Raw genomic sequence first — 18,919 nt, forward strand, 5'->3', positions numbered from 1 at the left:
CCGATCTCCCGATTTGGCTTCTTGAGCCTCGATTTTTGTCCGATTTGGACGAAATTTTGATGTAGCTTCCATACAAACCGATCTCCCGATTTGACTTCTTGGGCCTCAATCTTTCTCCGATTTGGCTGAAATTTTGAATGTAGTGTTGTAGTGTTTTGTTATGACTTCCAACAACTGTGCTATGTACGGCCAAAATCAGTCTATAACCTAATATTGCTCCCATGTAAACCGGACTCTCGATCACCCTTGTTCGGTTCGGTTATTTTTTATAAATTTTTAGCAGAATCCTTGGTGGTGGGTTCCCAAGATTCGGCCCGGCCGAACTTAGCTCGCTTTTACTTGTTTAAAGATAGCATTTTCATCTGTTTTCCAAGTAATGTTGTTAATAAAATGTGTTCGGTGATGGGGAGGGCAACACTTATTTCAAAATTAATTACACTATGCTCTCGACATGCAAGAGATCATCTTCTACACTTTCATCTCTCAGTCTCACTCCCTCTCGTTTTAGTATTGTCATCTCTAATTTTGTTAATACGAAGCAATTTGTTCAATAGGGAATCTCATCAGTACGATTTGAAACTGCAGCTGATAAGAGTGCTTGCTTCTAAACTGGCTGACCGACCGTTTGTTTTGTTCTAATTGAAATTAATAATAAATTTGTTTTTGTTGTTATTGTTTTTTTTTTTAACAAACATGACATCGAAATCGGACAGAGTTGCCAATCTAACCGTATGGTGTAAAGTGTCATTTGTTATGGCTGTTTGCTCCATAATCATGTATATGTGTCTTATGGCGAATCATATAACAGGGTTATTGCTTTATTACCAAATAATTTCGATGCCAGAGGCGAAAGACGAATCTAATGAATGGCAAAATTTCTTAACATTTTGGTTCAGAAGTATCAGAGGTAAGTTAATTGTTATATTATATGTAGGTAGAAGGTGATGAAATGAAAACTCGGCAAAACGAGACTTTGGCCTACGTTAAGTGTATAACACTGCCTTCGTAATTTTTCTCATCACTGATCTAAAGCTGACTATTATCAAAGGTTCATATTTTGTTCGCAAAATAAGTTCTTGATGGTTGGAAATCAGACCAGATTTGGATTTGACGGCCATATAGTAGATCGATCCCCCGATTTATCATTTTGGCCTCGTGAAAGGCGTATTTTTAGTTTCAAGAATATGCGTTTAACTAGCTTGAGTGCAAGCCGTTTCACTCAGACAGCCGATCCAAGATCGGTTTATATGACAGCTATAGCAAGTTATGGACCGATTTGAATATACTTTGCACAGTTGTTGATAGTTATAACGATACACGTTGTGCAAAATTTCAGCCAAATTGGATGGGAATTGCGCCCTCTAGAGGCTCAAGAAATCAAGACCCCAAATCGGTTTATATGACAGCTATATTAGATTATGGACCGATTTCAACCAAATCATAACGAAACACCTCATGCAAACTTTCAGCCAAATCGAATAAAAATTGCGTCCTGTAGTGGCTGAAGAAGTCAAGATCCAAAATCGGTTTATATGGCAGCTATATAAAACATGAACCGATATAGCCCATTTACAATCCCAACCGACCAGCACCTATAAAAAGTATTTGTGCAAGCGGCTAGCTTTACTCCTTCGAAAGTTAACGTGCTTTCGACAGACAGACGGGCTGATGGATGGACAGGCGGACGGACGGACAGACGGACGTACATGGCTAGATCAACATAAAAAGTCATGACGATCAAGAATATAAATACTTTATGGGGTCTGAGACGAATATTTCGAGGAGTTACAAACAGAATGACGAAATAAGTATACACCCATCCTATGGTGAAGGGTATAAAAAAGCTGAAATACCGACAATGGTAGCCTATCAGACTGGAAACGACCTCTCTTTGTCGAAAGTTCACTCCGGACAGCATTTTCAGGTATCTATAGTATTCCATAATGACAAAGAGGATCATATTTCTAAATAGAATCTGGACATGAAAAAAGCAAAAACAGTGTTATCTCAATGATAACGGGCATTCTTTTAATAGCCGATCTCGAATGGTGTGCCCCAATGCGACACCTTTGAGGAGATGTTTCTACATGGCAAAGTACCTCACAAATGTCACATTATTGCAAATTTTGCCTATGAACATTCACTAAGGAATAGGGGCCAACTTCTCACATATCAATGAGTGCAGTCCGATTCAAGTTTAAGCTCAATAATAAGGGGCCTCCTTTTTATAGCCGAGTCCGAATGGCGTACCGCAGTGCGACACCTCTTTGGAAAGAAGTTTTACATTGCATAGTACCTCACAAATGTTGCCAGCATTAGGAGGGGAAAACCACCGCAGAACTTTTTTTCTGATGGTCTCGGCAGGATTCGAACCCCGCTCCGCCTCTCCCAGGCGTTTAGCGTTAAAGGCGGGAATGCTAACCTCTGCGCTACGGTGTCTTTCAATGTCGCACCATTAGGAGGAGATAGCCACCGCTGAACATTGTTTTCGGATGTTCTCGCCAGAATTTGAACCCAGGTGTTCGGTGTCATAGGCGGATATGCTAACAAGAGGTGAAAGAATTTTTTTTTTCTAATCCTTTCAAAGGCTGCAGTTACTACTTTCGGTGACCGACCCATGATATCAATGTCGTCGGCAAAGGCGAGTAGGAAGTGTTCTCTTGTGAGTGGTGTGTCATAACTGTTCACATCTGCATCTCGTATAAACTTCTTCAGCGGGTTATTAAAGAGTTCACACTATAAACTGTCTCTTTATTCGAAATTTAGTTTGCTATTGAAATGGGTCGGAGAGATTCTATCTTAATTTTACTGAGGAACGTGTATCAGCAAGTGTCATCCTGCAGAGTCTAAAAAATTTTGCAGACATGGCTCAGACATCACTTGAAATACCTTTTAACGTATACGTCTGTCAAAGGCGGCTTTGTAGTGGACGAAGCGATGGTAAGATTTGACCTGTCCTTCTCGGGTCTTTTCCAGGATGTGACGCAGTATGAATATCTGGTCTATGGTGGATTTACCAGGTCCAAAGCCGCATTGATAGGGCCCAATTATCTCATTGACTTTAAGTTTCAATCTTTCACACAGCACGCTCGAGAGTATCTTGTATGCGAAGGGGAGGAGACTCATTCCTCTATAGTTGGCACATTCTTGACTTGTCTCTTTTCTTGTGTACGGGATATAGTATGCTGAGGTTCCAATCGTCAGGCATGCGTTCTTCTAGCCAGATCCCGTAGACGAGCTGATCCATAAGCCTTAACAGTGTGTCGCCTCCGGTCTTAAATAGTTCAGCGGGCAAGCCATCGGCTCCTGCTGCCTTGTTGTTCTTCAGTCAGGTCACTGCTACTTGTATCTCATTCTGACTAGAATGTAAAGATTCTATGCCATTATCAGACATTGGTTTTGCGGTATCCTCTTCGCCTCCATCTCCGGACCTAGCAATTGGGAAAAATATTCTTTGTCTCCGCAGGAGGATGTGCCTGCACCCAAGCCATCGGTTTGAAGTTTGATTCTTTGGTAAAATTTCCGGACCAATAGGAATCACCTTTGTAAAATTTCAAGTGGATAGTTTAATTCGTTCGACCGCTATCGTGATTTCTATAAACTGGGGTGGCTAGATCGACTTGGAATATCAATGTCAATCTTTCGAGGTTTATTAAACGGAATTATTAGATAAGTATACCGCCATCTTATGGTTGAGGATATAAAAAAGGTTTTCTTAGGCAGAGGTCATGCTTCCTGAGCCTCAAGAAAAGTGTAGGTCTTCTCGACAAAAATACAGTCACAGGGTCTAGGCCACCATACAAGTCATCGGGTGCCCTGCCCTAGATGAGAGGAAACACGAAAATTTATGTGAATTTTCAAGTGTGATTCACTCACTCACTGACTAAAGTGGGCGGGAGCGAGTATTCACTAGAAGAGAGGAAACACGAAAATGTATGTGAACTTTCAAGGGTGGTTCACCCACTCACTGACTAAAGTGGGCGGGAGCGAGTATTCACTCTTCACTAATGAGCACATTCCAAATGAGTTTGCCTTGCGAATTTACCAAGGACCTGGCACTTGGTTGGACTCGATGGTCCATTCCTTGCTAGATCTTCTTCTACCGAATTTCTCGCAATGTCTGATGGCCCTTGATGCGCAATTTCTGATAGATTTCCCCTTATTTTCCTTAAATCTCTCAACAAGTCTTGACCTTACATGACAGATTCAACACCAGAGCCTTCAGAAACTCGACTCTGACCCAGGCAGTCGTTCCTACATTGAAATAGTCTTCATAATGTGGATATACGTTCGAATACGTTTGCTCGAAAGATGTTACATAAGTCCAGTAAATTTCGGGGTAACTTCAGCCCATCTATTCCGCTGGTATGCACAGTGGCCAGTCTACTTCTATCTGCATCTTCTTTGTACTGACGTGTGCCCACAACTCTAAGACCCAGGTTGCTCACTCCCTCAATCTAAGGGTGATCTGTCACTGTACTTCTTACGTACCGCTACTAGGGGCTCAGATCTATTATGCTAATATATGCTAGAGCCTCTCTCTCTTCCTACACTTATAAGAGCAACGCCATCATGGTATCCTCCACCTTCTCGGTCAGTTGGCGGCGGCTCCGCCTCTCCAGATTCCGATAGCAGACCAGACGGAAACTCTTATTGGGGTAAACATTGAGTGTTTATGCCTACACGTCGGGTTACAATAATTCCCATTCTGCTCCCTGCAGAATACTGCTTTTTCACTCTCGTACTGCGGATGGCTCTTTCTCCGAAGTCCGTAGCCCGAGCAGTCTCCCTTACCTCCCCCGGCCTAAACCCCCAATTCCTTCCTATCGAGCTAAGGCAAGAGTAGAGCGCATTGAGTCCCACTTAAATTTTTGTTCGATTTATGTCTCCCAGACTAATTTCTAGCAAAGAATTAAACTCAGGTTTTTAGCTCTTCCAAGAGAGAGCGGCAGCTTCACCCCAGCCTCTTAAAAACACCAAGCGTCTGCTTTTGGAAGAATAGCACCAACATTTTTTGAATGAAGGTCAAACATCGTTGAAGATTTTGATATAGTTTTATTTTACTTATAAAGTTAAATATAGCCACTTAAATAAACATCTTTATATTGTCAAATTCCATTTATCTTTTCGTTTCAGTTACCAATGTATATGGAGTTGTTGCTGAATTGATTTTGCGCATTACCATGTTTATATTATCAATTTTATTGATTTCGGGTCTTAAGCTTGTAAGTCTACTTCTTCATGCAGTACTCTGCATTACTCTCTCAACCTTTCGTTATGATTTATCAGTGCCTTTAAAAAAAACCTTTTGCAGTGCAATCGATATAAATCACATAATGTAATCGATAAAATTATGATATTATCAGGTAGTCAGTTTTATAACGGGACTATATTTTATAACTAAACTTTGAGAAATAACTTTTGAAGTTGGAATCTCTACTTGTAATTGGAATTTGCGATACATTTTTTTTACAGCATCGTCATCGTTTTATATCTCCTTGGCTTATAATGGGAGTTGTTATAGTTTCCGTAGAGCTGTGCATAGCGCTATTCACAGTTACTGGCCCCATTATCATAGGTAAGACATTTCCAGTAATAATTTATGGGATCTCAAAATATTTTTATTTCCATTTACAGGCCTCCAGACATTGATGTGGTTTCCGGTTTATACATTTTATAAGAAATTACGCAAAACTCGCTACTGGAAGCAAATGGGATTCATTAATACCTATACAGTATGGGAAGATACAAAAAAGTTTCGCGAATGGCGTTCAAACATTCCATCGCTAACAAACAAGGGAGTTGTTTAAGATGAGATGAAGAAACTGTTAATATGCATTGTGTTTTTCATACATGTACAATTTTGTAATCCAAATTTTTTTATAACGATTATATCTAAATATATATGTAGAAGTAGTATATAGAACTGAAATTTTGTTTGCCTATCATGGCTGGTCATAGATAACATATATTTTTAATAAACTCCCAAAGGGGAGAGAGATGGGCTGTTTGACCATTAGTAGGGTGTACATATATTTGTATTTTTAAATTATTCGGTTCATTGCTTGTTTGAAAATACCGGTTCAATGATTAATCGAACAAGACTGAAAAATGTTGTCGATTAACCGATTAATTGATCGAATAAAATATAACGGGATATTTTTTGAAATGTTATCCTTAAAATATTTTCTATATATGTATGTCGATTTGGATTGTTAAACATAGGTCCAACGGTACCGGTTTATTTGATCATTCTTTTTGAACTTAAGCAATGATCATTTTAATCGAATGAAAATTTACCCATTCAGACATATGACAAAAATCATATTTTTTTAAGCTTTTTTATACCCTCCACCATAGGATCGGAGTATACTAATTTCGCCATTCTGTTTGTAACTTCTTGAAATATTCGTCAAAGACCCCATAAAGTATATATATTCTTGATCCTCATGACATTTTAAGTCGAACTGCCATGTCCGTCTGTCTGTCGAAAGCACGCAAACTTTGGAAGGAGTAAGCCGCTTGAAATTTTGTACAAATACTTGTTATTAGTCTAGGTCGGTTGGGATTGTAAATGGGCCATATCGGTCCATGTTTTGATATAGCTGCCATATAAACCGATCTTGGGTCTTGACTTCTTGAGTCTTTAGAGTGCGCAATTCTTATCCGATTTGCATGAAATTTTGCATGAGGTGTTTTGTTATGACTTTCAACAACTGTGCTAAATATGGTTGAAATTGGTTCATATCCTGGTTTATCTGCCATATAAACCGATCCGACATCTTGACTTCTTGAGCCTCTACAGGGAGCAATTCATATCCGATTTTGCTGAAATTGTACATGACGTGTTTTGTTATGACTTCCAATAACTGTGTTAAGAATGGTTAAAATCGGTTCATAACCTGATATAGTTGCCATATAAACCGATCTGGGTTTAAAGAGGGCGCATTTATTTCTAGAGGGCGCATTTATTACCAGCTTAAGCTGAAATTTTGTACAACGGCTTCTCCCATGACTTTTAACATACGTGTCGAATATGGTCTGAATCGGTTTAAAGCCTAATACAGCTCCCCTTTAAACCGATCTCCCTATTTTACTTCTTTACACAATGACTTCTACTATGGTCTCCAATATTCCATTCAAATATGGTCCGAAATTAACAATAAGTTGATATTATTACAATAACATAGCAATTATTTTCTTTTATACTTTGTTTGCCAAAAAAGAGATACCGGGAAGAGAGCTCGACAAATGCGATTCATGGTGGAGAGTATAAAGATTCGGCCCGGCCGAACTTAGCACGCTTTTACTTGTTTTACATCAAAACGATTAATCGATTAACCGCTCTAAATTTGTCGAATAGAAGTCATAATTAATTACTACACGCAAAATTTCAGCCAAATCGGACAAAAATTGCAGCTTGTAAGTGCTCAAGAAGTGAAATCGGAAGATCGGTTTATATGGAAGCTATATCAGGTTATAGACCGATTTGAACCGTACTTGGCGCAGTTGTTGAAAGTCATAACAGAACACCATGTAAATTTTTTTAGCTAAATCGGACTAAAATTGAGGCTTGTAAGGACTCAAGATTTCAAATCGGGAGATCGGTATATATGGGAACTTTATTAGGTTATAAGCCGATTTAGACCGTACTTGGCACAGTTGCTGGAAGTCATAACAAAACATTACATGCTCAATTTCAGCCGAATGGGACAAAAATTGCGGCTTGTAAGAGCTTAAGAAGTCAAATCGCGAGATCGGTTTATATGGGAGCTACATCTAAGCCTGAACTGATATAGCCCATTTGCAATCCCCATCGACCTACATCAGTAGTTAGTATCTAGCAGGATTCTGAACCCATTGCAGCTTAATCGAAATATGATCCGAACTGGACCAAACTAGCCACAATTTACTGTTCCAAATTACAGTTAAATCGTGAGAGCGATTTGCACAATATTCGAGAAGTAAGTGTAGACATAGCTCTTCTCTTCTTAATTTCAGCAAAGTCGGGTAATAAATACGCTATATATGTATGAAATACCTTCAATCGGTAGATCGGTCTATATGGCAGCTATACCCGAGAATGGTACGATGTAAACTACACTCGGCACGGACATCGAAGGGTGGAACACAGCGCACTGTGTTAAATTCGTGCAATTCATGTTAAATTGGGATATAGATCAATATAGGGCCCATATTAAGATATGGATCGATTTAAACCATATTTGGTGTCGGGGATCTTAACGCAAACCATTGTGCCAAATTTTAGCGAAATGGTGTAATAAATGCGGCTTTAATGGGTCTTAGACGTTAAATCAGAAAATCGGTCTATGTGTGGCTATATTAAGCCACAGACCGATCCGGACCGTATTCGGGGCCCAACACAACTCGCTGCTTAAAAGTGAGCGAAAAAAAAAATAAATGCGGGGTTATGGGTCTAAGACCTGAAATGGGGAGATCGGTACATATGGCAGTTATAACCAAATATAGAACGATCTGGACCATATCGATAGGTCTAACGTTGCTCACTATGCCAAATGTCAGCGAAATCGGGTGTTTTCTGAATGGGCTATGTTTAAAATTTTTTGTGTAAGCTTCGTGCTTTGTTTCCAAATACCTTGCAGTTGGGGTGATACTTGTGATATTTTACTTGTACTTGTGATGCTTTGCGCTTACTCTCTATAATCTTTATATCCAATTTTGTAACCCTATTTTTTAATGCTCACGCTCCCTCTATTACAGTGGACATTTTTTTATTAATTTTTTTAAGTAATCTTACTTTTAACTCAAACAATTTAATGTTGATCATTTGATTTAAACATATGAGTGGCAGCCAAATAAACAATCCGATGTTCTTATACGAAGCCATTCGTTATTTTGACTTTGTTATGATAAATTGATGTTTAATTGCGTATTCTTGTTAATTCTCTGTTTTTGTTTTTTTTTGGACTGATGTGTAGTGGTGTTTATAAATTTTTGAAAATTAATTCTACATAAAATTAAATTTCTCTTAAACAGTGTTGCCGAATTTTTCTAATCATGGAGGCAAAAAAATAATATAATTGGAAAGTAAAATAGTACCTTCAACACATGCAACATATCCATCCACCGTTGAACGTTAGTTCTGAATTTGCCTCATTTTGATGTAAAAGTCACTTCGTGTTGTGAAACTTTAATGAACTTCGTCTGTGGTAAAGGATGCCTCTTTTACGTAAGAATTCAAAACTTCTTTTAAGCCACACATGCTTCGTTTAAAGCAAAAGACGGTGTTTTGGAGATTGGGGTGATCCCCCAAACACTAAGCCCGGAAAATATATCAGCAACGTACTCTATTCTCATATATCTATATATCATTTATTTGAACCCCATTGGCCTCAAAATTGGATATCAAATTCGTTTTCTAATCTTATTTAAACTTCTTATTGCAAAAGTCATCAAATATGTTCGGGTTGGGGTATTGGCCCTAAAAACTATAAATATTTAGTTCCTTGAAAAGTTGGCCTTGAAAATATATATCGGATTCGTGTTCCACTCTAAAAACCCTCTTATTTGAGCCTCAATAGTCAGCAAATACTTCCTATTTGGGTGGTGTTGTAGGGGTGGGGTGGCCCCATAGACACTTTTCCCGAATATTGATATCAGATTCGTGGTCTACTCCCAAATATCTTTCATTTGAGCCCCATCTTGCTATGATCGTAAATTTGTCCCCTTTGGGGGATGTTTTTGGGGAGAGGCGGCCCCCCAAACACTTGGTCCCATATTTGGATATTCGATTCTAATTCTAAACTCAAATACCTTTTTTTAAGCCCCATATCCCCATGGTCAGTATATAAGTCCTGTTTAGGGGATGTTTTGGGGAAGGGGTGGACCCCCAGAAACATAGTCCCACATTTGGATATCAGATTCGTATTCTACTCACAAATACCTTTCACTTGAGCCCCACATTGACATGGTCGGTAAATATGTCCGAATTAGGACTGTTTTGGGGGAGTGGGGTGGTTCCCAAACACTTGGTCCGACAATTGGATATCAGAAACGTTTTCTAATCTTAAATACCTTTTATTTGAGTCCCATATTATCGTGATTGGTTTTTGTATATATTTGGTAGGTTTTGGGATGGGACGACCCCCTTAGGCACCCCATCCAAAATTTGTATACAAAATTTTTGTTTTTAGGTTACTATAAGCGAGCACAAGAAATGTCGACAATCGCACCACCCATCTCCGAGATCTGGCGTTTCTGAGCATTAGGGTAAGGGGGAGAGTCCGCCCCTTTCAGATATAAAAAAATTTAGTATCCTATTTTCACCACGGTATCATTATGCACCATCTGTGAAAATCTCAAGAAAATCGTTTCTGCCGTTTTTGAGTCTATACGGAACAGACAAACAAACGAACCAACAAACAAACACAAAATTCATATTTATACCCTACTGTACCACTGTGGTACAGGGTATTGTAACTTTGTGCATTTGTTTGCAAAGCTAATAAGGAGAAGAGCTAGATCCACCGTTAAATATACGGATCGGCTTAGAATCACTTCCTGATTCAATTAAGCTATGTCCGTCTGTCTGTCTGTCCATGTATTCTTGTAATCAAGGTACAGGTCGCATATGTTGTCCAATTTTCATAAAATTTTGTATAAATCTCTTTTTTAGTTCAAGGACGAACGCTATTGATTTTGAAAAAAAAACGGTCCAGATTAAGATATAGCTCTCATATATATCTTTCATCCGTTCTAAATTGCTATTTCAATTGGTATCCAAATTAAAGTCTGACTAGATTTCGAGATAAGTTCTATTGTATACATATAAAATACATGTAAATAATAATATAATAATAATATAATAATAAAATACATATAAAAAGTACTACATACAGTAGGTGGTATAGGGTATTATTTGCCTTTCCTTACTGGATATATATAAGAAAGACGATTTTGTCACAATTATATTTTTCGTGATTTTCGAACAAATTCCAGCTCGAGATCATATACAATGCTTTCTATTCAAAAAATAGCATAGCAAAGAACTTATTAACGTTAGGCAAGTATGTGATGTTGTAAAAACACTTTGATTCTTCAATACCTTTGTCAAATTGATTAAGGTGCTCTACATACCCAACGACTAATGAGTACGGTGTAGAGCATGCTTTTATTTTGAAACAGGGCTCAATGAGTTCTCTAGGTCTCCTTAGCTAAGCAAGAGGGAAGAAAGCCTTACTTTTCACTATTCCGATACAAACTAATCATCAATGCTAAGAACAACAAACACATTAATTGAAATTTTTGTCAAATCTTTTTAATATTATTCCTGAATAACGTTTGTTTTGGTAACTCTGCTCGCGTATACTAGTGAGTAAACATTTCTGTAATCATCTCCGACATCATCTACAATACCCAGTAAGGCTGGCTTTACAGTAGATTGCAAAACAAAATTTAGTTTATAATCGCCATCATTCATAGACTGATGCAAACAAATTTCAAGCGTTATCTATCTCAAAAACCAGAGTTGCCATAATGATTTCTTCACGCAGCAGCTCATATTTCATTGCGATATTCTCGACCTTAATGTATGCCTGGTTAATTGTTTACAATACAACAATTGTAATTAAATATCGTCGAGTTAAAGATGGATATGAAGAATTCGAATATGTCACCATGGATGAAGAAGATGATGCTAAGCCCATGAAGCCCATAAGCTTATCAATCAGCTGTAGGTTAATGTAAAATTAACTAAAAAAAACTTTACTCATCGATTTCGTTTTCAGTAAATGATTACTATACCTACCTGGATGAATTGGAATTGTATGTTCTTATGTTGACGCTGTCTTTACTCTTGATTGTGGGAGTGAATTTGGTAAGTGGATTTAGAATTCAATAGTTATAGCCTGATTGTTAATGTCGAAAAAAAAAACGCAGGTAAATGAAAGACTGTCACACTGATCCGGATTTGTCTATCTAGACGGTTTCTGTTATTTATTGGCATTGGCGAATCTAGTTATATATTGAAATACTTTCATTTCTGCTTGGATTGCATTTCAAGCAAATTCTTGACTTGTTCAAAAGTTTGACTTCAAGATCAACAAACAGGCCATTAATCCTTAACATCACATAGGCAATAGGATTTCTCTGATATGTAGTAAATGCTCTAAACGATGTGTGATTGGAAACATGGAGGAGATTAAAGGAAGACTTTTCAAAACGTTGCGTCTAAGTTTGAAAGTGAAGCGCAGTAGAGCAAGACTCCTGAGAAAGGTTTCTATCGGGTTGCCCAAAAAGTAATTGCGGATTTTTCATATAGTCGGCGTTGACAAATTTTTTCACTGCTTTTGATTCTGTAATTGCAATTTTTCTTCTGTCAGTTATCAGCTGTTACTTTTAGCTTGCTTTAGAAAAAAAGTGTAAAAAGTATATTTGATTAAAGTTCATTCTAAGTTTTATTAAAAATGCATTTACTTTCTTTTAAAAAATCCGCAATTACTTTTTGGGCAACCAATATTTCAAGCAAATTGGATTAGCATGGCGCCCTCTAGAAGCTCAAGAAGTCTAATCAGGAGATCGTTTTATATGGCGGCTATATCAGGTTATGTACTGATTTAGACCATACTAGACATAGCTTTTGGAAGTCATAACGAAATACGTCATGCAAAATTTCAGCCGAATCGGATGGGAATTGCGCCCTCTAGAAGCTCAGGAAGTCAAGACCCAAGATCGGCTTATATGTCAGCTATATCAGGTTATGAACCGCTTTGAACCATATTTAGCGCAGTTGTTGGAAGTCATAACAGAATACTATATGCAAAATTTCAGCTAAATCGGATAAGAATTGCCACCTCTAGATGCTGAAGAAGTCAACACCCAAGATCGGTTTATATGGCAGCTATAACTAAATATGCACCGATTTGGCCCATTTATAATCCCAACCGAGCTATACTCAAAGGATGTTTTTGTGCAAAATTTCAAGCATCTAGCTTTACTCCTACAGATAGTATGTATGCTTTGACCGATGGCCGGACGGACGGACAGCCGGACAAGGCTAGATCGTCAGGACGATCAAGAATTTATATACTTTATGGGGTCTTACACGCATATTTCGAGGTGTTACAAACGGAATGACGAAATTAGTATACCCCCATCTTACGGTGGTGGGTATAAAAAAACAAGTAAAAGCGTGTTAAGTTCGGCCGGGCCGAATCTTGGGAAACCACCAGCATGGATTCTGCTAAAAATTTATACAACATCAATTTAGTTGAAGGGCATAATTCCATTCTACATACTAAACTTTTGTCAAACCAGCAGGAACCGAACAGGGATGTTCGAGAGAACTGTTTACATGGGAGCTTTATCAGGTTATAGACTGATTTAGACCGTATTTGGCACAGATGTTGGAAGTCCCAACGGAACACCGCATGCAAAATTTCACCCAAGCTGGAAAAAAATTGTGGTTCAAGAAGTCAAATCGGGAGATCGGTTTATATGGGATCTATATCAGGATATAAACCGATTTGGGCCGTACTTAAAACAATTGTTGGAAGCCATAGCGGAACGCCACATGCAAAATTTCCCATGGCCCATTTATAATCCCAACCGAGCTATACTCAAAGAATGTTTTTGTGCAAAATTTCAAGCATCTAGCTTTACTCCTACAGATAGTATGTATGCTTTGACCGATGGCCGGACGGACGGACAGCCGGACAAGGCTAGATCGTCAGGACGATCAAGAATTTATATACTTTATGGGGTCTTACACGCATATTTCGAGGTGTTACAAACGGAATGACGAAATTAGTATACCCCCATCTTACGGTGGTGGGTATAAAAAAACAAGTAAAAGCGTGTTAAGTTCGGCCGGGCCGAATCTTGGGAAACCACCAGCATGGATTCTGCTAAAAATTTATACAACATCAATTTAGTTGAAGGGCATAATTCCATTCTACATACTAAACTTTTGTCAAACCAGCAGGAACCGAACAGGGATGTTCGAGAGAACTGTTTACATGGGAGCTTTATCAGGTTATAGACTGATTTAGACCGTATTTGGCACAGATGTTGGAAGTCCCAACGGAACACCGCATGCAAAATTTCACCCAAGCTGGAAAAAAATTGTGGTTCAAGAAGTCAAATCGGGAGATCGGTTTATATGGGATCTATATCAGGATATAAACCGATTTGGGCCGTACTTAAAACAATTGTTGGAAGCCATAGCGGAACGCCACATGCAAAATTTCAGCCAAATCGGACAAAAATTGAGGTTTGTAAGGGCTCAAGAAGTCAAATCGGGGGATCGGTTTATATGGGAGCTATATCAGCTCATAGACTGATTTGGGCCGTACTGGGCAAAGTTGTTGGAGGAAGTCATAAAGGAACACTACATGCTAAATTTCCGCCAAATTGGACAAAAATTGCTGCTAACAAGGGCTCAAGAATTCAAATCGGGAGATCGGTTTACATGGGAGCTATATCAGGTTATGTACCGATCCGGACCGTACATGATATAATTGTTCGAAGTCGTAACAGTACACCGCATGCAAAAATTTCAATCAAATTGGACAACAACTGCGGCTTTTAAGGGCTCAAGAAGTCAAATCGGGAGATCGGTTTATATGGGAGCTATATCTAAGTCTTAACCGATTTGGCCCATTTGCAATTACCAATGATCTACATTAATAGTAAGTATCTGTGCAAAATGTCAAGGGGCTAGCTTTACGCGTTGGATCGCTATCGTGATATCGACAGACGGACGGACGGACATAGCTAGATCGGCTCAGAATGTCGAGACGATCAAGAATATATAAACTTTATGGGGTCTTAAATGAATATTTCGAGGTGTTGCAAACAGAATGACTAGATTAGTATACCTCCATCATATGGTGGTGGATATAAAAGTTTTGTATTTAAAAAGTTTGTTTATACCCTCCGCCATGGGATATGGGTATACTAATTTCGTCACTCCTTTTGTGACACATGGAAAAAAAGTTCTGAGACCCAAGAAAGTGTATATATTCTTGATCGTCTTGCCATTCTTAGTCGATTTAGCCATGTCCGTCCGTACTGTCTGTCTGTGGAAAACATGCTCACTTTTGAGGGGGTAAAGCTAGACGCTTGAAATTTTGCTCAAACACTTCCCATTAGTGTATGTCAGTTGGGTTTATAATTGGGCCACATAGCTCTATGTATCCATGATCTTAATCTATCTCCCGATTTGACTTATTGCGCGTCTAGAACACCTAATTTTTATCCGTTTGGCTGAAATTTTGCTTGTGTCGTTTTTTTATGACTTCCAACAACTGTGCTAGGTATGGTCAAAATCGTTTTATAACCTAATACAGCTCCCATATTACCTGAAATTCCATTTGGAATTCTTGATCCTCTAAGGGGAGTCATTCAAGGACCACTTTTACTTGTTTGTAATAATATTCCTATTTTCTATATTTTACAGCGTATCCATCAAGCTATGGCACCTTGGCTTGTGGTTGGAGCAATACTTGTTGTTTTTGGATTCATATTTGGCACTATAACTTGGAATTCAAAGTATACATTGGAGTTACTAGTTGTTGGTAAATATCATATAAAGGGTGTTCTAGAATAGGATACAGCTCTATTTTATTAATTCGGAATTTATATAAAATCATTGACGAAAGGCCATTGTGGTGCAGAGGTATGCATATCCTCCTATGACGTTGAAGGCTTGGATTTTTATCCTGTCAAGAACATTATAACAAAATGTTCAACGGTGGTTACCCCATCAATAGTTCTAGCGAAATTTGTAAGGAATTCCGTCGTTTTGAAGGTTTTATTTGCATGGTAGCACTCTGCGGTATGCCACTCGGATATAAAAAGAAGTTCCTACGTAATTAGGTTAAAATATTCAATCGGGTAGAACTCCTTGATATGAGAGTAATGTCCCTGCCTGGCAAATTGTTAATGGACAAATTTGAAGAAAAATATAATTGGAAATACTGAAGACAGCTAGAAGACAACTTTAATTATCGGCGTCCGGTATTCGTCATATAGTTTTATTTTATTTTTTATTATTTTATTTTATTTTTTTTTATATTATTTTATTTTATTTTATTTTATTTTATTTTATTTTATTTTATTTTATTTTATTTTATTTTATTTTATTTTATTTTATTTAATTTTATTTTATTTTATTTTATTTTATTTTATTTTATTTTATTTTATTTTATTTTATTTTATATTCATTTCCTTTCCTTTCATTTCATTTCATTCATTTCATTCATTTCATTCATTTCATTCATTTCATTCATTTCATTCATTTCATTCATTTCATTCATTTCATTCATTTCATTCATTTCATTCAATTCATTCATTTCATTCATTTCATTCAATTCATTCATTTCATTCATTTCATTCATTTCATTAATTTCATTCATTTCATTCATTTCATTCATTTCATTCATTTCATTCATTTCATTCATTTCATTCATTTCATTCATTTCATTCATTTCATTCATTTCATTCATTTCATTCATTTCATTCATTTCATTCATTTCATTCATTTCATTCATTTCATTCATTTCATTCATTTCATTCATTTCATTCATTTCATTCATTTCATTCATTTCATTCATTTCATTCATTTCATTCATTTCATTCATTTCATTCATTTCATTCATTTCATCCATTTCATTCATTTCATTCATTTCATTCATTTCATTGATTTCATTGATTTCATTCATTTCATTCATTTCATTCATTTCATTCATTTCATTCATTTCATTCATTTCATCCATTTCATCCATTTCATTCATTTCATTCATTTTATTTTATTTTGTTTTATTTTTTTTATAATTTTGGCAAAATTTCTTTTTTCAGTTGCTCAAGCAGCATGTTGGCTGCCAGTTTATAGCTGCTATAAGGAATTTCGTGAGAACTATTATTTTAAACAAAAACAATTTGTTCGTCCCAGCAAATATTCTGTGGGTGGAAGCCCTGCCGAATCTACAAAATTAAAGGCTCAAAGCAACAAGGCTCAAGAAACAGAAGAAGGCATTGGAATGGTAGCTTTGTAATCGAAGGATAAACGGATTGGATGTACATACAGCGGTCAAAAAAAGTATTCATCATTCAATGTTATTTTTTTAATAAGTCTACAAAAGACAATTGGAATAAAAACATATTAAACTAATGATGCAGTAGTGCTTGTGTGATATATATGTACACAATTTCATTGTTTTTAAAGAAAAAATTAGTATTTATTGGAACAAAAAGGGCCATTTTACAGCTGAACACAAAAAATTAAACAAAAAAAGTATTCATCATTGCAAAAAAACAAAAAAATAAATAACATAATTTAAAAAAATTAATACTTTGTTATTCGACCACCGCGTCTTATAACTTCTTTTAAACGGTTTGACATCGATTGGACTAATTTAGCGGTTATATTTTGGTCTATATTAGTCCATTCCTCCATTATCACCTGTTGCATTTGACTCTTGCTCGAAAAATTGCGCGTTCTCAAATTCGCTCGAGATGTTCCCAAAGATGTTCAATTGGGTTCAAGTCGGGACTTTGAGGAGGAGTTTTAATGACTTTGGGGCAGTTATACAGCATCCACATCTTGGTATTTAAAGCAGAATGTTTGGGGTCATTATCTTGATAATATTGAAAGTTATTACCAAGCCCAAGTTTTACAGCACTATCTTTTAAATTCCTCTTTAAAATGTCAATGTAATACTTATGATCCATTACTCCATTAATAATTTCAAGATTTCCCGCTCCTGAAGCCGCCATACACCCCCAAACCATTAAACCACCTCCACCATGTTTTACAGTAGCAACTGTGTTTCGTTCTTCAAGCTCTGTATTTGGTTTTCTGTACACTATGACCTTTCCATCGCACCCAAAAAGATTAAACTTGCTCTCGTCTGCAAAAATGACTGTTTTCCAAAATGATTCGGGCTGTTTTACATACATTTTTGCGAAGTTTAGCCTTTTCACTCGGTTTATTTTATTTATAAAGGGCTTCTTACGTGCAGTTCTTCCTCTGTAACTATGCCTTTTGAGTGTATTTCGAATTGTTTGTGTAGTAACTTCCTTCCCTAAATATTCCATAGTGTTTTTACGAAGAATGGTCGCAATTGTCTTCGGAGTTTTCTGAACTTGCCGCACTAGCCAACGCACATCTCCAACTGAAAGTGCTTTTGGTCGACCAGATCTTGGTTTATTGTCAACAGTTTTCGTTTCTGTCCACTTTCTGATGATGGATTGTATAGTAGATCGTGGTCTATTTAATATTTCACTGATAGTTTTTTGAGTTAAACCATTCCTGTGGTGTTTTATTATCAAAACTTTTACCTCATCAGAAACCTCGTTTTGCTTACGACCCATTTTGACAAAAACTATATTTTCAATGAAATTAAATATTTGCTGTCAAGGGCAAAGCCTCCTTTACTAAATAAAACAGAAAAGGGGGATTCCCAAATAATATTTGAATTTGACTTTGATGATAGCACATCAATGATGAATACTTTTTTTGTTCTGTTTTTGGTGTTATTATATAAAATTGCATTTTTTGCGATAATTAAATTTATTTTTTGAATTTATTTTAAAACATATTACGAAAAATAAACTATTGTATAAAACTGCATTATTTGTTTACTTTAAATTTTCTTCAATTACCCAAAATAAGTGAATTTATTATCAATTTTGCTAATGATGAATACTTTTTTTGACCGCTGTATGTAACAAATTTCAAGAAATTATGACAAAATCTGAAAAAATAATAACAATAAAATTATTTTTCAATTTGATAAGCACTTTCATATTAATAAATTTTTCGTCAAAATATGGTGAAAATGTCTTATTATTAACCCCACAGCGGGTATATCGAAGTACGGTAGGATCTGGACAAAATACAACTCATTGTACCTAATTTCAGCAAAATCGGGTGATA

General features: G+C 36.7%; 2 protein-coding genes across 3 annotated transcripts; both read left to right on the forward strand.

Annotated features, from left to right (window-relative positions):
- The first annotated feature begins 574 nt into the window (after positions 1–574).
- LOC106090974 (uncharacterized) lies at positions 575–5,926 on the forward strand. Of its 2 annotated transcripts, XM_059370001.1 has the most exons (5): positions 579–623; positions 714–907; positions 5,137–5,225; positions 5,476–5,578; positions 5,638–5,926. In XM_059370001.1, the coding sequence occupies exons 2-5, from the start codon at positions 754–756 to the stop codon at positions 5,808–5,810; spliced, it is 519 nt and encodes a 172-aa protein (XP_059225984.1). In that variant the 5' UTR covers positions 579–623; positions 714–753; the 3' UTR covers positions 5,811–5,926. The 2 variants fall into 2 exon arrangements, with proteins under 2 accessions (XP_013112798.2, XP_059225984.1); XM_013257344.2 differs by having other exon boundaries at positions 575–907.
- A 5,485-nt stretch (positions 5,927–11,411) lies between these two features.
- On the forward strand, positions 11,412–18,813 carry LOC106090975 (uncharacterized). Its single transcript, XM_013257345.2, has 5 exons — positions 11,412–11,713; positions 11,769–11,857; positions 15,440–15,557; positions 16,840–17,063; positions 18,705–18,813. Exons 1-4 carry the CDS (start codon positions 11,518–11,520, stop codon positions 17,034–17,036), a joined length of 600 nt encoding a protein of 199 aa, XP_013112799.1. The 5' UTR covers positions 11,412–11,517; the 3' UTR covers positions 17,037–17,063; positions 18,705–18,813.
- Positions 18,814–18,919: the final 106 nt, after the last annotated feature.

Source organism: Stomoxys calcitrans, chromosome 5, assembly GCF_963082655.1.
Source record: "Stomoxys calcitrans chromosome 5, idStoCalc2.1, whole genome shotgun sequence".
In the NCBI taxonomy this organism is placed as follows: Eukaryota; Metazoa; Arthropoda; class Insecta; order Diptera; family Muscidae; genus Stomoxys; species Stomoxys calcitrans.